We start from the raw sequence: 14,616 nt of genomic DNA on the forward strand, positions 1-14,616 counted from the left end.
AGCCTCTGTTACATGGTTGATAAAAAAGGCAATATAAAGTTTTCTCCTAATAAATATAGAACATTTATAAAATAAGACATCAATTCATTCTGTTTTTTAAAAAAAATCAAGCCCCAAATTGTATACAAACTGCCATGTTTTTTGATATTACAGTAATGTCTTTTTTTTAAAAAAAAGGAGCATTTGCCTTATTTGAACAGAATCATACTTTATGTGAACAGTAATAGCATTCCAAGCCCTTTTTTTCTTTTTGTAAAACATAGTTAAGTGATTAATTTTCCTTCCACTTAAGGCGGGCATATGGCAAAGCTAGGGACGATAAAAAGGTGGTTTTTTTCTTTCTTTTTTAAAATAGACTATTGATCCAAAAGTATTTGTGATGGATTTTCATGGCCGATGTTCACTCAACTTAAACTCCATGAAACTGTTCCCGGTGCTCATATTTACGCTGAAGTACAATGAGAAGCCACTTTTGAAGAAGTATTAGAATGGTACTTTTAAACAAATCTTCACGTGTTTCAATTAAAAAAAAAAACAAAACTCAGAAGCTATTGGTGGCACAGAGAGCAAATGAAGGGTTGCTATTTTTAAGAGGTCTTCTTGTGAGTCAGTCAGCTTGGTTTTGCAGTGTCTAGCAAATTAACCCCAATCAGCAATGTAGTCAAAATTTCTGAACATTTCCTGCTCCTCTTCCGAAAGTATCCTTGGTTCTAGGGGTGGAGTCAGAATAGGTGCTTCTGAGGTAAATTCATCATCAAAATTACTAACATCTTCTCATCTTATGGTATGTATAAATGGTGGCTTTACTTTTTTGTCCATCAGAGCGCTCCAATCAATTAGCTGGAAAAATGGGTGCTTTTTTACATCCTCTGTATCTTTCTCGCTAGCCCCAAGGCGCCGCTCAGGATTTCTTCTTAACAGCCTTCTCATTATAGAAATGGCTTCTGTAGATAAGAACCTTGGATACCTTACTTCATCATTTATAATATTGTCAAAAACTTCCTCTTTATCATAACCATGAAAGGGAGACTTACCAACAAGCATTACATATATAAGCACGCCAAGGCCCCACCAATCTACAGCCCTTGTATAAGAAGTTTCTGTTAATACTTCTGGGGCAAGAAATTCAGGAGTGCCACAAAATGTGCTTGTTCTATCTCCATATCCCATTCCTTCTCTGCAAACACCAAAATCAGCAATTTTCACACAGCCCTCTGTATCTAGCAATAAGTTACCCAATTTCAAATCTCTATAAACAATTTTGTGTTCATGTAAATACTGCAACCCAAGAACTACACAAGCAGCATAAAATACAGCTCTTGGTTCAGAAAAGACGTCAGTATGAATGTGCATCATTAGGTCCCCAACGGCAGCATATTCCATTACAAAGCAAACATGCTCTTTGGTTTGGAAACATGCAAAAAGGTTCACCAAAAAGGGATGCCTTACACTATTCACAGTTTCAAAAATTCTTTTTTCAGACATCAGTCTGTCTACTTCATCTTGAGCCACAATATCTCCTTTCTTTAAGGATTTTATAGCAAACATCTCATTTGTGTGTTTATATTCAGCTAAAAGCACCTTTCCAAAATTTCCTCTTCCCAAGACAGCACAACACCTGAAATCTTGTAGATTAAACTGAAACCTTTGCTGAGATCTTCTGTCCTCAAGTTCTTGAATACCACTATATTCTAGGCCTGACTGAGGAGTATCAGGCTTGTATTCAGATTGAGATTTTGGAAGTATACTATGTCTGTCATTCTCAATATCAAAAGCAGTCTCTGAATCCTGTCCTGGTGTATCCAAAACTCTTAATTCAGAAGATTCATCTATTTCTCCAAGGGAAGAAGCTCGTGGTGGGGCTGGAGGAGGTTCAGGCTCAAGATCAAAGTCCAATTTGGTTACTGTAGAATCACTAGCTGGAGGTGCTAGTTCAGGGATGCGTACATCAACCACTGGCACTGTAGTAGGCACAGGAGCTTGAGGGCTGAAGGTGCCAGAATGATTTACTGTATGAATAGCTCTTCTTACTAGCCTTCCCCAAGTGGCAATATTAATATTCATTTGAGGAGCTCTGAGAAATGTTTTGCCTTGTTGCTTTGAAAAAATTTTCTTTTGTCTTTGAAGTTTTGGTCTTCTTTCAATAACTGGATTTAAAAAGGTAACCTCTGCAAATAAAGTACCCTGTGGTTCCAAATAGAGACACATGCCATGCCGTTGGTTGTCTAAAAAATCTTCTAACCTCAGAAATCTTACAGCACACAGAGACCGCCAATCACGCCAATAAACTGAAATTTCCAGTTCACGTGACCTGTCCAGTTCCAGTGTAAACTTCTGGTCCCATGACTGATTGGAAATGGCTTTCCAGCTAGATTGGCCAACCACAGTATTATCGAGCTTCAAAACAGCACAGACATCATTGGACAAGTCATCGGTTTTTAGAAGATTTCGACTACTTCCACTTTTACTTTTACTCGTTCTGCTCATGAAAGATGATCTGGTTTCACTTGAACTCCAACCAGGCAGTGCAATTGATGTTGCTTTTGACCGTCCAGGGACATTCTCTAGGATATCTTGGCAGCCCATGAGACCAACTTCCAAAGTCCCTGTTAATGCTGCTGGTTTGGATGGTGTACTATATTGATTTTGTGTAGATATCATACTTTGACGTGGACTTAGTGTTGGTGATGCGGCAACAAGTGAAAGTTCTTCAGTAATAATACTGCTTTTGGGATGATTCTTGGGGAGTTCATTTAATCTTTGCTCTAATGAATACTTTAAAAGGTCCAACTTCTGACGATTCATTAAATCTTACTTGAGCTTCTGAAAGTGCTTTTCTGTCTGTTACTTTTCCTGAGTCAAGTAATTTCATTACATTCTTTGCACCTTCTGCTACTGCAGACTCTATGCTAAAATGATGCCTTAATTCTTCCACCCGAAGTTCAAGAGGACTTATCACAGGTTTTGCATTATCAAAAGCCAATTCATTAGTCTGGACTGCCAGAAGAATCTGCATTCGTATGACTTCTATTTTTGTCTTGCTGTCCTGGAGCAGTTGCTGAGCTGTACCATGGAGTTTCCGATCCTTTGAAGATCCATTTGAATACATCTGTATCATATTCTCTAGACCTTGTTTTACTTTAAGTTCTATATCCAATTGTTTTTGTAGAGCCTTCAATCTATTGTTGCTAGTAGAACAACGAGGGTCACTATTTGAAGTATCTGGAGTCCTTGGGCAATCTGTAATATCTTCTGGATCTGATACAATAATATGTGCACTTACTTCCTGCAGCTTGTGACGTAGTTCTTCTAATTTTTTATTTGATTTTTTTCAAAACGTTGTCTACATAAGCCAAACTTTTTTTTATCTGTTGTGACTTTCCTCAGATTTTCAGCTCCTTCTTTGATTTTCAGTTCTTTCCTTATTTCTCTCTTAATTCGATCCTTGATATCATGCAATTTCTGCTGCACCATTGTATCTGAAAAGTCTAATTTTTGAACAGCACTCACATTCTCAGAAAACAGAAGACTACGGGAATCCCACTGCAATTCCGTGAGCAGAATCTCCCCCCATTCGGGGTTGGACGCCATTGCGCTCCGGTATGGAGGGTCCGCACCTGGACGCTGGACGCGGCCGCCTCTGGCGAAGAGAGAAGGCCGGACGGGGCTCGGAGTAGGGGTGAGGAGAGGGGAGAGAAAGAAAAAAAAAAACAACTAGGGATTCATGGAGGCGCAGCCCCTGCTGGAGGCGCGGCTTATTCCGTCGGGTTCATCGAGAGCGGCGGGGAGTGAGGGCACTCGTAGCGGGCTTCCTCTGGACACCCGCCGGCCGACACCGCCGCCCACACCGGAATGTTGGTCTAGTCGCTCCCTGGGCGACGCCAGAATCCGCCTCAAGCTTCTACGTTCCGGGCGCTGCGGCCGCGGCTGCAGCTCCTCCTGTCGCACCGTTTGGCTGTCACCGCGTTGCAAAAGCCCCCAAACTTCTTTGAAAGTCTTAAATTATCTTTCCACTAACAAAAAGGAAACAAAAGAAAGAAAGAAAAAGAAAAAGGCCAAAATGGCTGGAATGGACACACACTGCATCACAGGTGTGATTTATTCATAGAAAACTGTGGAAAAACTCCAAAGATCAAAACCATGAAGAAGAGGTCTTAGCCCTACATCAAGAGCATGTGGGTTTACTGTTTGTTTTGAATTTTTTTATTCTTTATTTTAACTGTATTTTTGAAAATTGATCCAACAACATGATTATGTCAAGAAAGATGGTTTATGCTGAGCCTGGGAATTTGGAAAGCTGATGCTATTCTTTGTGGCACGTTCTCTGTATTCTACAGATTCTCAGCCAGCAATTACGAAGTACAGGGGCCAAGCTCAAAGAGGAAACCAGGACAGGCTTAGATAGAAAATGAAGGTCTGTGTCAAGGAGAAGAAGTCCAGGATGGGGCCTAAATCCTAGGAAGATCCAGTAGACACACAGGACGGGACACTGGATGGAAGCTGAGGCCTAGAGCTGGGGTGGGAAGCAGAGATTAGTGCAACTGGGTGTCCCAGGCTTGCTGCTAAAGCCCAAATCCTGAGTCTAGTTGGCAGCAAAGAGACTTGGGTAGTAGGAGCTTGAAGACAAAGGTGATTAGGAAGCCACAGGAATCTCGGGTAGACATCAGACTTTTTACAAGTGTGAAATGAGAGTTGAGGCCATAGCATCTAGATCTTAAGAAGTGTGGAAATCCCAGTAATACCTTTATTACATATTAATGAACTGAATTTCCTTCAATTTCTTTTCAGATTATGGATCAACACACCACCTGTAACCACTGCCTATGTCCCTCCCTTTCACATTGCATTAACTTCAGATGTGGGCGCTACCTCTTTCTGTCTTCCCACCAAATCAAAAATCCCTCACATAAGCAATAGTAGACTCCATGAAGTCCAGTCATCAGCTTTCCAAATTCTCAGGCTCAACATAAACCCTTTATCTTGACGTGATCATGTTGTTGGATTGCAGCAGGAGTAACGGGGAAGGACAGGCTGGCGGTAATTTACACAAGGGACCCAGTAGTTCTGTCTGAGCTACCAGGTACCAAGAAGGTGACCTTCATTCAAACCCTACTGGACAAGAGTGGAGATAGTTAGGTCACAATGGTTATTGCCCTGTGTATCGTCTTAGTTGGGAATGCCTCAGAAACTGGAGTGATTCTCAACCTACTCCAGGTGGAGGAACAATGGATTCAACTCCTAGGAGGTGGAAGAGCAGAAAGAAAAGAATCCATCCAAGGCTGCAGAGGCCCAGTTGTTGGGGCTTATAATGGATCCTTCCACCCCCTACCGCCAGTCTCGGGTGTTTTCAGAAGTGAGAAAACCCCTGGTGCTCAGAAAGGCTCTAGGACTCAGGATTCACAAGAGCTCAGTGACTTCAGTTTGGGGTTCTGGACTCAGGTTCAAAGCTCAGTGGACTCAGGCTTCTGAGGAGCTTGATGGTGTTCAGCAGCTTTGTGAGCTTAGAGCAATTAGCACTATGCAGGCTGTGTTTGTAGCTATACAGGCTTCTGTGCCCAGCCTGAGCTCCTAAACATCATTTGGAAAGATGTTTCTATGGGAAAACTGTGCCTCCAAATTCAACTGGCCCTCTCTCCCATGCACACATTGCTGTGCACGCCATGGTTTTTTAACTCATGAGAAGGAGAAAACTGAAATGATATTGAGCTTAGGTTGGCTTGACATGGATGTCTCCCATATGGCATCATTTTGCACTGAATAATCCAACTTTGGGGAAATTGATGTCAGATTGTTGTGCGCTTGTTCTGTTAATGCCATGGGACAAGAGGATATCCCTGTGGTTGGGCATGTGACCCTCTCTGAATGGAATGAACATTCATGGGGGCAGGCACTTTAGGAAGAGGTCAATCTGACGCCCAAAATATAGAGAAACCAGGGAGGTAAACCTTATACAGGAGGGAGGGAAACACTCATTTCTCTGAATCTGGGAATCCCTTTGGATTAAGAATGATATGTAGAGAGGTAGAAACATTCAGGGAGATGAAGACAAGTGTCTTTAGCCAAGTAGGAGATAGGCAGAGAGCTGATCTAGTACAGCAGTGATCCCCAACCTTTTTGACACCAGTTTCATGGAAGACAATTTTTCCATGGGTGGGGTGGGGTATGGTTTCAGGATAAAACTGTTCCACCTCAGATCGTCAAGCATTAGATTCTCATAAGGAGCACACAACGCAGTCCCTCGCATGTGCAGTTCACAATAGGGTTAGTGCTCCTATGAGAATCTAATGTGGCCACTGATCTGACAGGAGGCGGAGCTCAGGCAGTCATGCTCACCTGCCTGCTGCTCACCTCCTGCTGTGCGACCTGGTTCTTAACAGGCTGCAGACTGATAGCATCCGCATCTCAGGGGTTGGAGACCCCTGTAGCAGAGAAACCAACGGTGGGCCTGTGTGTGGCTATCTGTTGTAAATTATTATCTCTAGTGGGCTCCCTTTTAGTATTAGAACTCTAGGCTGCTCATGATAGAACTCAAACCATACTAGCTTAAAGCAAAAATATAATTTATTGGCTCATAGGGTTCCAGGAAGTGCCAAACAAACAAACAAACAGGAAAGGCAAGGATGAAGGTAGAAATCAGGAACATCTGAACCCAAGGACTCGAATGCCTCCAAGGCTCCTGTCTCTCGTTACCACTTCTACCTGCATGATAACTCTCTCTCTCTCACCACTGGTGTCTTCATCAGGTAGCAGTGAGCATGATCACTGTCAGGTCTTAAATTTTACATCTTACAACCACTGCTGTCAAAGAGACGGCCGGGGTCTTTTTCTTAGTCCAGGGAAGTATTCTTATTGGCCCAGTCAGGATCACTCCACCCCATACAGTCACTCACTTTTTTGTGATCCCCATAGCAGGCATCATGAGTTGAGTTAATTTTATTTACTTAGTATGTCTATTTTGTCTTATTAACTGACAAAAAATTGTTTATATTTATGGTGTACAACATGGTGCTTTGATATATGTATACATTGTGGAATGACTAAATCAAGTGAATTCACATATGTATTACTTACATACTTTTTTGTGGTGAGAACACTTAAAACTTCGTATGTCTAGTATATGTCTTCCTGACTGGCATGTAAATTTATGAAAGTAGACACATTTCTGACTTGTTCACCACTATATCCCCAGCACCAAAACAATACTTTGCCTGGACATGGTGGCTCACACCTGTAATCCCAACAATTTGGGAGGCCAAGCTAGGAGGATTGCTTGAGGCCAAGGAGTTCAAAACCAACCTGGTCAAAACAGTGAGTCCCCATCTCTACAAAAGAAATTTTTTAAAAAATTAGCTGGACATGGTAGCATGTGCCCATAGTCCTAGCTGCTTGGGAGGCTAAGGCAGGAGGATCTCTTGAGCCTGGGAGATCAAAACTGCAGTGAGCCGTGATTACACCGCTGCACTCCAGGCTGGGTGACAGAAGGAGACCCTGTCTCAAAAGAAAAAGAAAAAAAGAAAGACAAGAAAAAAAACAATACTTTGGTACTTAAGAGCTACTCAAGAAATACTTCTAACTCAACATATCAGAAATCCAGTCAAAATCAAGCCATATGTGTCCATTAGCCACTAAAAATCATGTTCTTGAAAAAAATGGCTATGATAAAGGAGAAAGAAGTAGATTTAAAAAATCTCTATTCCTAATGTAATCCTAATTTATAAATAAGCTTAGCTTTAAAATGCAATATCTCAAATTGGGGGGTAAAATCCACAGGGACTCATCAGACTATAGGGCTACTGCAGACCCTCAGTCCATCCAAAGGTAATGAGGAGGGAAAGCAAAAAAAAATAAAATAAAGAGATGTTGTGCCCATGCCCCATGTAGGGTTGTCAGATAAAATGCAGGATTCATAGTTAATTTTTATTTTCAGATAAACAACAAATACTTTTTTAGTGTAAGTATGTCCCAAATATTACTTACTAAATAATACTAAAATTGTATTTATTGTTTCTCTGAAATTCTAATTTAACTGGGAATCCCATGTTTGTTTTTGCTAACTCTGGCAGCCCTAGTCTCCCTGGTGCCCACACAGGGAGTGCCAGCATGCTGAAGTAGCAGTGTGACACACAGAGTGAGAGCAGAAGACAGGACCTTGGGTTGCTCTGGCTTCAGGCTGACATGGAAGGAATGTTCCAGCTGTTCCTGCATGCTTCCAGCAGAGGAGGCAGACGGTGGCTGAAAGGTGTCCCCAGAGTGGAGGCTGAGGAGTGGGAAGCCCAAGCCAGCTTCTGGGCAACCCATAGCCAGGACTCAGTGGATCTGTTGTGGGGCAGAGCCTGCAGGAGATGGACCCCTTGACACAGGAGATGGACCACCTGATCAAGCCCAGAGAAGTAGCCCTTCATGATGCCAGCTTGGACCCCAGAGCTAACCCCAGCAGCAAGCCAGGAAAGACAATAATCATCTTTGAACAGAGTCCGTGGATCTTCCTCAATCGCTAGGAAGATTTAGATGCCATATTGTGGAGAAGAAGGGGGGCAAATCTTTGAGAAGAGAGAAAGTCACGGTAAGAACTTTAAACCTCAACATTTATGTACCCATAAGGTACATATTCCTGCCCTGTAATCAGGAATAGGCCAAAGTGGCCTTTCAGCACAGCTTGACTCAGCTCGTGCTTGAGCTGGAGCCACTATTGTCTGTAAAAGGTATAATTACCTTGCTGATGCTGCACATACAGCTCACGCCTAGACTTACACCCATGGCTTGCTTGTGCCCACCATTCATGCCCAGGCTTGCTCACACCCAAAGAGATAGTAAAAGCCATGTGGAAACTACGATTCCTGGAGGCTTTTTCCAGCTACCTGCCATTTGTCCATCTACTCTCCTTGGTCCTCGGCTTGGGCTGGAACCTGACACTTGGCATAACATAGCCCCCAAACAGTGTTTCAGGCCAAGTTTGTTATCTTTCTGCCATCAGTGAAAATGCAAAACCAGAGACACGCAAAAACCAATAAAGAAAATGAAGAGCATCACCATCTCTTCATCTAAGCATCCATCTACACATCTGTCAATGGGTACAGAAGTCTTCCTAGGGACAAAACTGATCTTTTAAGATAACACGTTTCTGAGACTTCCTTTGGATATGGAAAGAAAGGCACCCTGCGCATGGTCTGAAAAGATAGGATTAAGAGAAGAATTTAAATGTTCTGTACAACAAAGTAACCAGGATTTTAGAACTTCCTCCCCAGGAGAGATTTGAGAGTCCTGGCTGAGGAGGAGTGATCCGTGGATAGGAGCAAGTTTCAGGAATATGATGAGAACTTTAGGCCAAAGGAAGAAGCAGCCTGTGAACATTCCCTTGTTCAAGATGGCCCAGAAATATTTAAGATTGGGCATGTCTAATCTTCCACTGTAACTTGTTCTCTGTTCTGGGCAGGGCTATTATCTAAGGCCTCCTCCATTAACTGCAAGCCCTCAGGGAAATCCACTGAACATAAAATCTTGTGGCAGAGTCACTACAGACCTTATGGCTCAACAGTGAAAGCATGAATTGCCTTCCAGATTGTGCAGTGCACAACTTGCACACTCATACTTGGTGACCCTAACTGGTCTAGAAATGAAGAAACCTTCCTTCCTCAAAGTACATTAGCACAAAATGACCCTCAAGAGGGAGGACAAGGGAGACTAAATTGTATTATTACCTGGATTCAAAAGGAATATGATGCAATAAAATGTGAATAGTAATTATCTGTAGGTGCTATAATAGGTGACTTTTATTTTCTTTTTAGTGCTATTGTGCACTCATCTGTGTTAGTTTTGATGTCAGGAAGAATGATTAAGAGTCAAAGAAATGATCACACCCTAGGCAAACAGCAGTAGTTATGGCATAGCTGGTGCCCAGCCTCTCATCTCTGGATGACAGCTGGGGTCTGAGTCAGCTGACATTCCACTTGTCTTGGCGCCTGGCACAGGAATTAGGAGGTCCAAGACTCACCTGAAAGATGCTGGTGCCCATAACAGGGATGATAATGCCGGCAGGGTGGTGGTGTTTGGGAAGGAGGACAAGACTGTGACAGAGGAGAACAGACTTGGCTGCAGAACCCAGCCATATTTTGTGTTTGGGGACAATGCCGAGACGTGTATTTTACCATAGCAGAGACTGACCAAACTGCTCTAAATTTTAAGCAAAAGTCAGAGAATAAGGAAGTGTTTCCACATTTTTATCTAGTACTTCTCTGGAATTTGCTTTTATTACTCTTTGTAAAAATCGTACATGTCAAAACTACCAGGTGTTTGCATCCTGCAATTTTTAATTTCTAAGGGGCCTTAGAAGCAATGCAGTTCTACTTCCTCCCTTTACAGATTGCAAACGTGGGCCTCAGAGAGGAGAAGGGCCAGAGCCAGGATTCCATAGAGTCAGGTTCTGCAGAGAAGCAGCACCAAGACAATGTGCATGTATATATATACACCTCTCTCTCTCTTTCTCTCTCTGTTTACATATAAAGAGATTCATTTTAAGGAATTGGCTCATGTGATTATGAAGGCTGGCAAGTCCAAAATCTTCGGGGTGGGCTGGCAGGCTGGAGATCTAGGGAAGAGTTGATGCTGTAGTTCAAGTTCAAAGGACATCAGGCTGAAGACCCAGAAAAAAGCCAATGCTATAGCTCAAGCCCGAATGCTGTCTACTGGCAGAATTCCTTCTTACTGGAAGGAGGGTCAGTCTTCTGTTCTATTCAAGCCTTCAACTCATAGCATGAGGTCAACCCCATTAGGAAGGCCAGCCTTCTTTACTCAAAGTCTACCGATCTTAATTTTAATCTCATCCCAAAACACCCTCACACAAATATCTCGAATAATGTTTGACCACACATCTGGGCACCATGGCCCAGCCAAGGTGACACGTAAGATTAGAAGTGGAAATTGAATTGAAACCCAAACTTCCTGACTTTCACAAAACTCTGTCCACTTGGTCATGTGACCCCAGTAAGACTCATGCCATTGAAACAATAAATGCTGGAGTCTTAAAATTTCCAAGGAAGAAGCATGGGGGAGTGAAATATTATACTTAACAAATGTATTTATATGCCTCAAGTTATTTTCCCCAGCAATATGTCTACATAGACACACTTCAAACCAAGGAAGAAAAATAACATAATTTAGAGAGACCAAATTCAAGACCCCCAGTTCTATGTAACCCCCAAGTATCCCAAGCCTACCATAAAATAACATTAATGAAATATTTGTCAAGACACTTGAGAGCCATGGATATTAGATGCAGAATATTATGAAATACAAAACATTAAGAGGCACGTGCACCAAACAAGCTCACGTCAAGTTCCTTAACTAGTTCTCTTCATGAATCCTGAATGTTGGATGTGATTCCTCATTACAGAAGAATCACCGTAATGTCTACATCTTCCACTTCTCTCGTGCTTCAATTTTAGCACTTTGATTTCTACCTCCTACAGTCTTTTTTTCTCCATTAAAGGAAAAAGAGAGAATGTAAGCTTTGCACTTAACACCTCACGAGAAGCCTATATTAGAGAAAAAGACATTCCCACCTTTACTGCTCTGATCTACTCGAAGAATGTTTTATTAGCTAAAGAAGTAACACTACAACTTTTTAAAATTCCCACCAGATTTCTGCAGTAACATCCTTACCATAGCAAACTAACTTGAGTTTCAGTTTCACCTTTTTTCACAATTTAGGTAATTCATTTGAAAATCCTAAATGCATTGGGAAATATTTGGAGGCTGCAGCTTTTGGTTAGAATCTAAATACTTCTAAGAATACACAAGCAATTTTACTCTGCTCATCTCACACACATCATCAAGCAGAAGCTATTGCTGAGATGGACTGACCAATAGCTACACAAGGAATCATATTACTTTAGTTCTAGCTTTGTGACAGCCAAAATAATGAGACCTCAGGCTAAAACATCAATCTATCCTGTCCTTAGGACAATGATCTTGAATAGGCAATATATTAGTCATCTTAGGCTGCCATGACAAAAACCATAGACTAGGAAGCTCAAACATTTATTTTTTCACATTCTGGAGGCTAGAAGTCCAAGATCAAGGTGCCAGCAAGGTTGGTTTCTGGTGCAGCCTCTTTTCCTTGCAGATAGCTACCTTCTTACTGTGTGTTCACAGGGTCTTGTCCTCTGTGCACTTGTGGAGAGAGAAAGAGAGAGAGAGCTCCATGGTTTATTCCTCTTCTTCTATCAGGACACCAGTCCTATCGGATTAGGGCCCCACCCTTATAACCTGATTTAACCTAATTACCTCCTTAAAGGCCCTCTCTCCAATTGTAATCACACTGGGGGTTAGGGCTTCATCATATGAATTGAGGGACACAATTCAGTCCATAACAGGCAACATTAGCCTACTTAAAATGTATCTTTCTACTATTTAAACTTTGTATGGAAGTTCTTTCTCTTCCTTCCTCTTCTCCTCCTTTTCATTCTCGTCTTGTTTTGTTTCCCTGTTCTTTGCCATTTTAATAAGCCTTGTGGGGAGTTAGAAAATGTTTTTCTTTTTTTTCTACTTTAAAAATATGTATTAAATGTTTGAGATTCTTTCTTTAATGAAAAGGGAATGATTCACCATTAATTCAAAAGAATCCAAAACATATTTTTGAAATAGTCCCAATAATTCATTTGCTCTGACCAGATCCAACTCGACATGGCAATAAAAACACAAGTGGGAGGCTGGGCTCGGTGGCTCACACCTGTAACCCCAGCACTTTGGGAGGCCCAGGCGGGTGGATCACCTGAGGTCAGGAGTTCAAGACCAGCCTGACCAACATGGAGAAACCCCGTCCCCACTAAAAATACAAAATTCGCCAGGCCTGGTGGCACATGCCTGTAATCCCAGGTCCTCGGGAGGCTGAGGCAGGAGAATCACTTGAACCCGGGAGGCAGAGGTTGCAGTGAGCTGAGATTGCGACATTGCACTTCAGCCTGGGTAGCAAGAGTGAAAGTTCATCTCAAAAAAAGAACAAAAAAAAAATACACAAGTGGGAACACATCAGGCCTGATTTCAGGGGAGTTACTTCTTATGTAAATTAACAAAAATTCAGCTATATCAACTTGGAAGTGCGGGAGATATACTTCTTTAGACCATATAGTTCCTAAAAACAAGCCATTCAGCGAATCTGGTATTCAACCAAAGAAATGGCAAAATGTTCTGATAAGGGAGGAAAATTTGACCATGGATGAACTTATCGACAGGCGGCATGAGATACACTAATTTATCTGTGCTTTATTTGATAGACAACTTTAATCTCCAAGCAAGGGTATTTTTGACTCTGTAGTTTTTTGTCTAATGGTCTGTCTTTAAAAACTACCTCCAAACTAAGACTCAATTTAAAATGTATCATGACCAAGTTTAAGGAAGAAAGTGAGATATGTGAGATATGTGCAACTGGCTGGCCCCAAAAAGATGAATGAAATTTATGTAAGTGGGCTGGGCACAGTGGCTCATGCCTATAATCCCAGCACTTTGGGAGGCCAAGCCAGGTGGATCACTTGAGGTCTAGAGTTCAAGCCCATCCTGGCCAACATGGTGAAACGCTGTCTCTACTGAAAATACAAAAATTAGCTGGGTGTGGTGGTGGGTGACATTAATCCCAGCTACTCGGGAGGCTGAGGCAGGAGAATCTCTCGAACCCGGTAGGCGGAGGTTGCAGTGAGCTGAGCTCACGCCACTGCACTCTAGCCTGGGTGACAGAGTGAGACTCCATCTCAAAAAAATAAAATAAAATAAAAATAATAAAACAAAATTAAATTACATTAAATTAAAATAAAATAAAATAAAAATAACTTACGGAAGTGGATGGAAGAAGAGGCAGCATTCAGGAGGGAACAGTATAAGCAAAGACATAGAAGCAAGATTGCAGCTTCTATGTCTTGGGCAGGCCTTCTCAAACTGACGTAGGCAGGAATGACCTGGGAAATGCAGATTCTCCTTCCCCCCACAGCTGGATGACTCCTGAGTTTCTGTATGTTAGTAAGCCCCTAGGTAGGACTGTGGCTGCTGTCTGAAAACCTCACTTTGATTACAAAGCACCTAGAAGGAGATCAACTGAAAAGATGTCTGTAGGGAGGTGGCAAGATAAAAAGCAGGGTCCTTTGTGAAGGTCAGGTTAAATAGGGCTTGGAAAACCAACTGAGAAGTTGGACTTGTGATAAGTTATTACTTTTGAAATGATCAGGCAGTGAAGCAACACTAAGTGTTGGCAGGCGAGTGTTAGGAATCTTGACTAGCAGAGCCATACAGGGACCAAGCCAGGGAAAGAACATTTTGAGTTAATTAACACGGAAGGTTGGGAAAATTTGCATCTGAAGGAGAAAAATTCCACTAAACAGGGCAAATATTTAGAGAGGTAAAAACAGTAGAAGCAGCCCACTTAATGAGATTTCATTGTAACTTTATGTTCAAAGGCCCTAAAATAGGCGGTAATCTATGTCTTAATAAATGTCTCTGTACGATTATAATAATCTCTCTCTTAAGTTTGAAAAAACATTGCATTTATGTATCAGAAATATTAAATTGCTATTCCAGAAAGCACTTCAAAGAAACACACCATAATGGGCAAATATTTATGCATCAACCTAA

General features: G+C 41.9%; 1 protein-coding gene and 1 pseudogene across 1 annotated transcript; one reads left to right on the forward strand and one right to left on the reverse strand.

Annotated features, from left to right (window-relative positions):
- Positions 1 to 639: 639 nt before the first annotated feature.
- LOC100582927 (serine/threonine-protein kinase N2-like) lies at positions 640 to 3,591 on the reverse strand. The gene is given in 5 exon segments (XM_030810030.1): positions 640 to 2,168; positions 2,307 to 2,797; positions 2,799 to 3,331; positions 3,333 to 3,365; positions 3,367 to 3,591. Coding segments are annotated over 5 exon segments (2,811 nt in total).
- A 133-nt stretch (positions 3,592 to 3,724) lies between these two features.
- The window catches only part of LOC100583254, a 97,518-nt pseudogene continuing 86,626 nt past the window's right edge, over positions 3,725 to 14,616 (forward strand).

This window comes from Nomascus leucogenys, chromosome 4 (genome assembly GCF_006542625.1).
Source record: "Nomascus leucogenys isolate Asia chromosome 4, Asia_NLE_v1, whole genome shotgun sequence".
In the NCBI taxonomy this organism is placed as follows: domain Eukaryota; kingdom Metazoa; phylum Chordata; class Mammalia; order Primates; family Hylobatidae; genus Nomascus; species Nomascus leucogenys.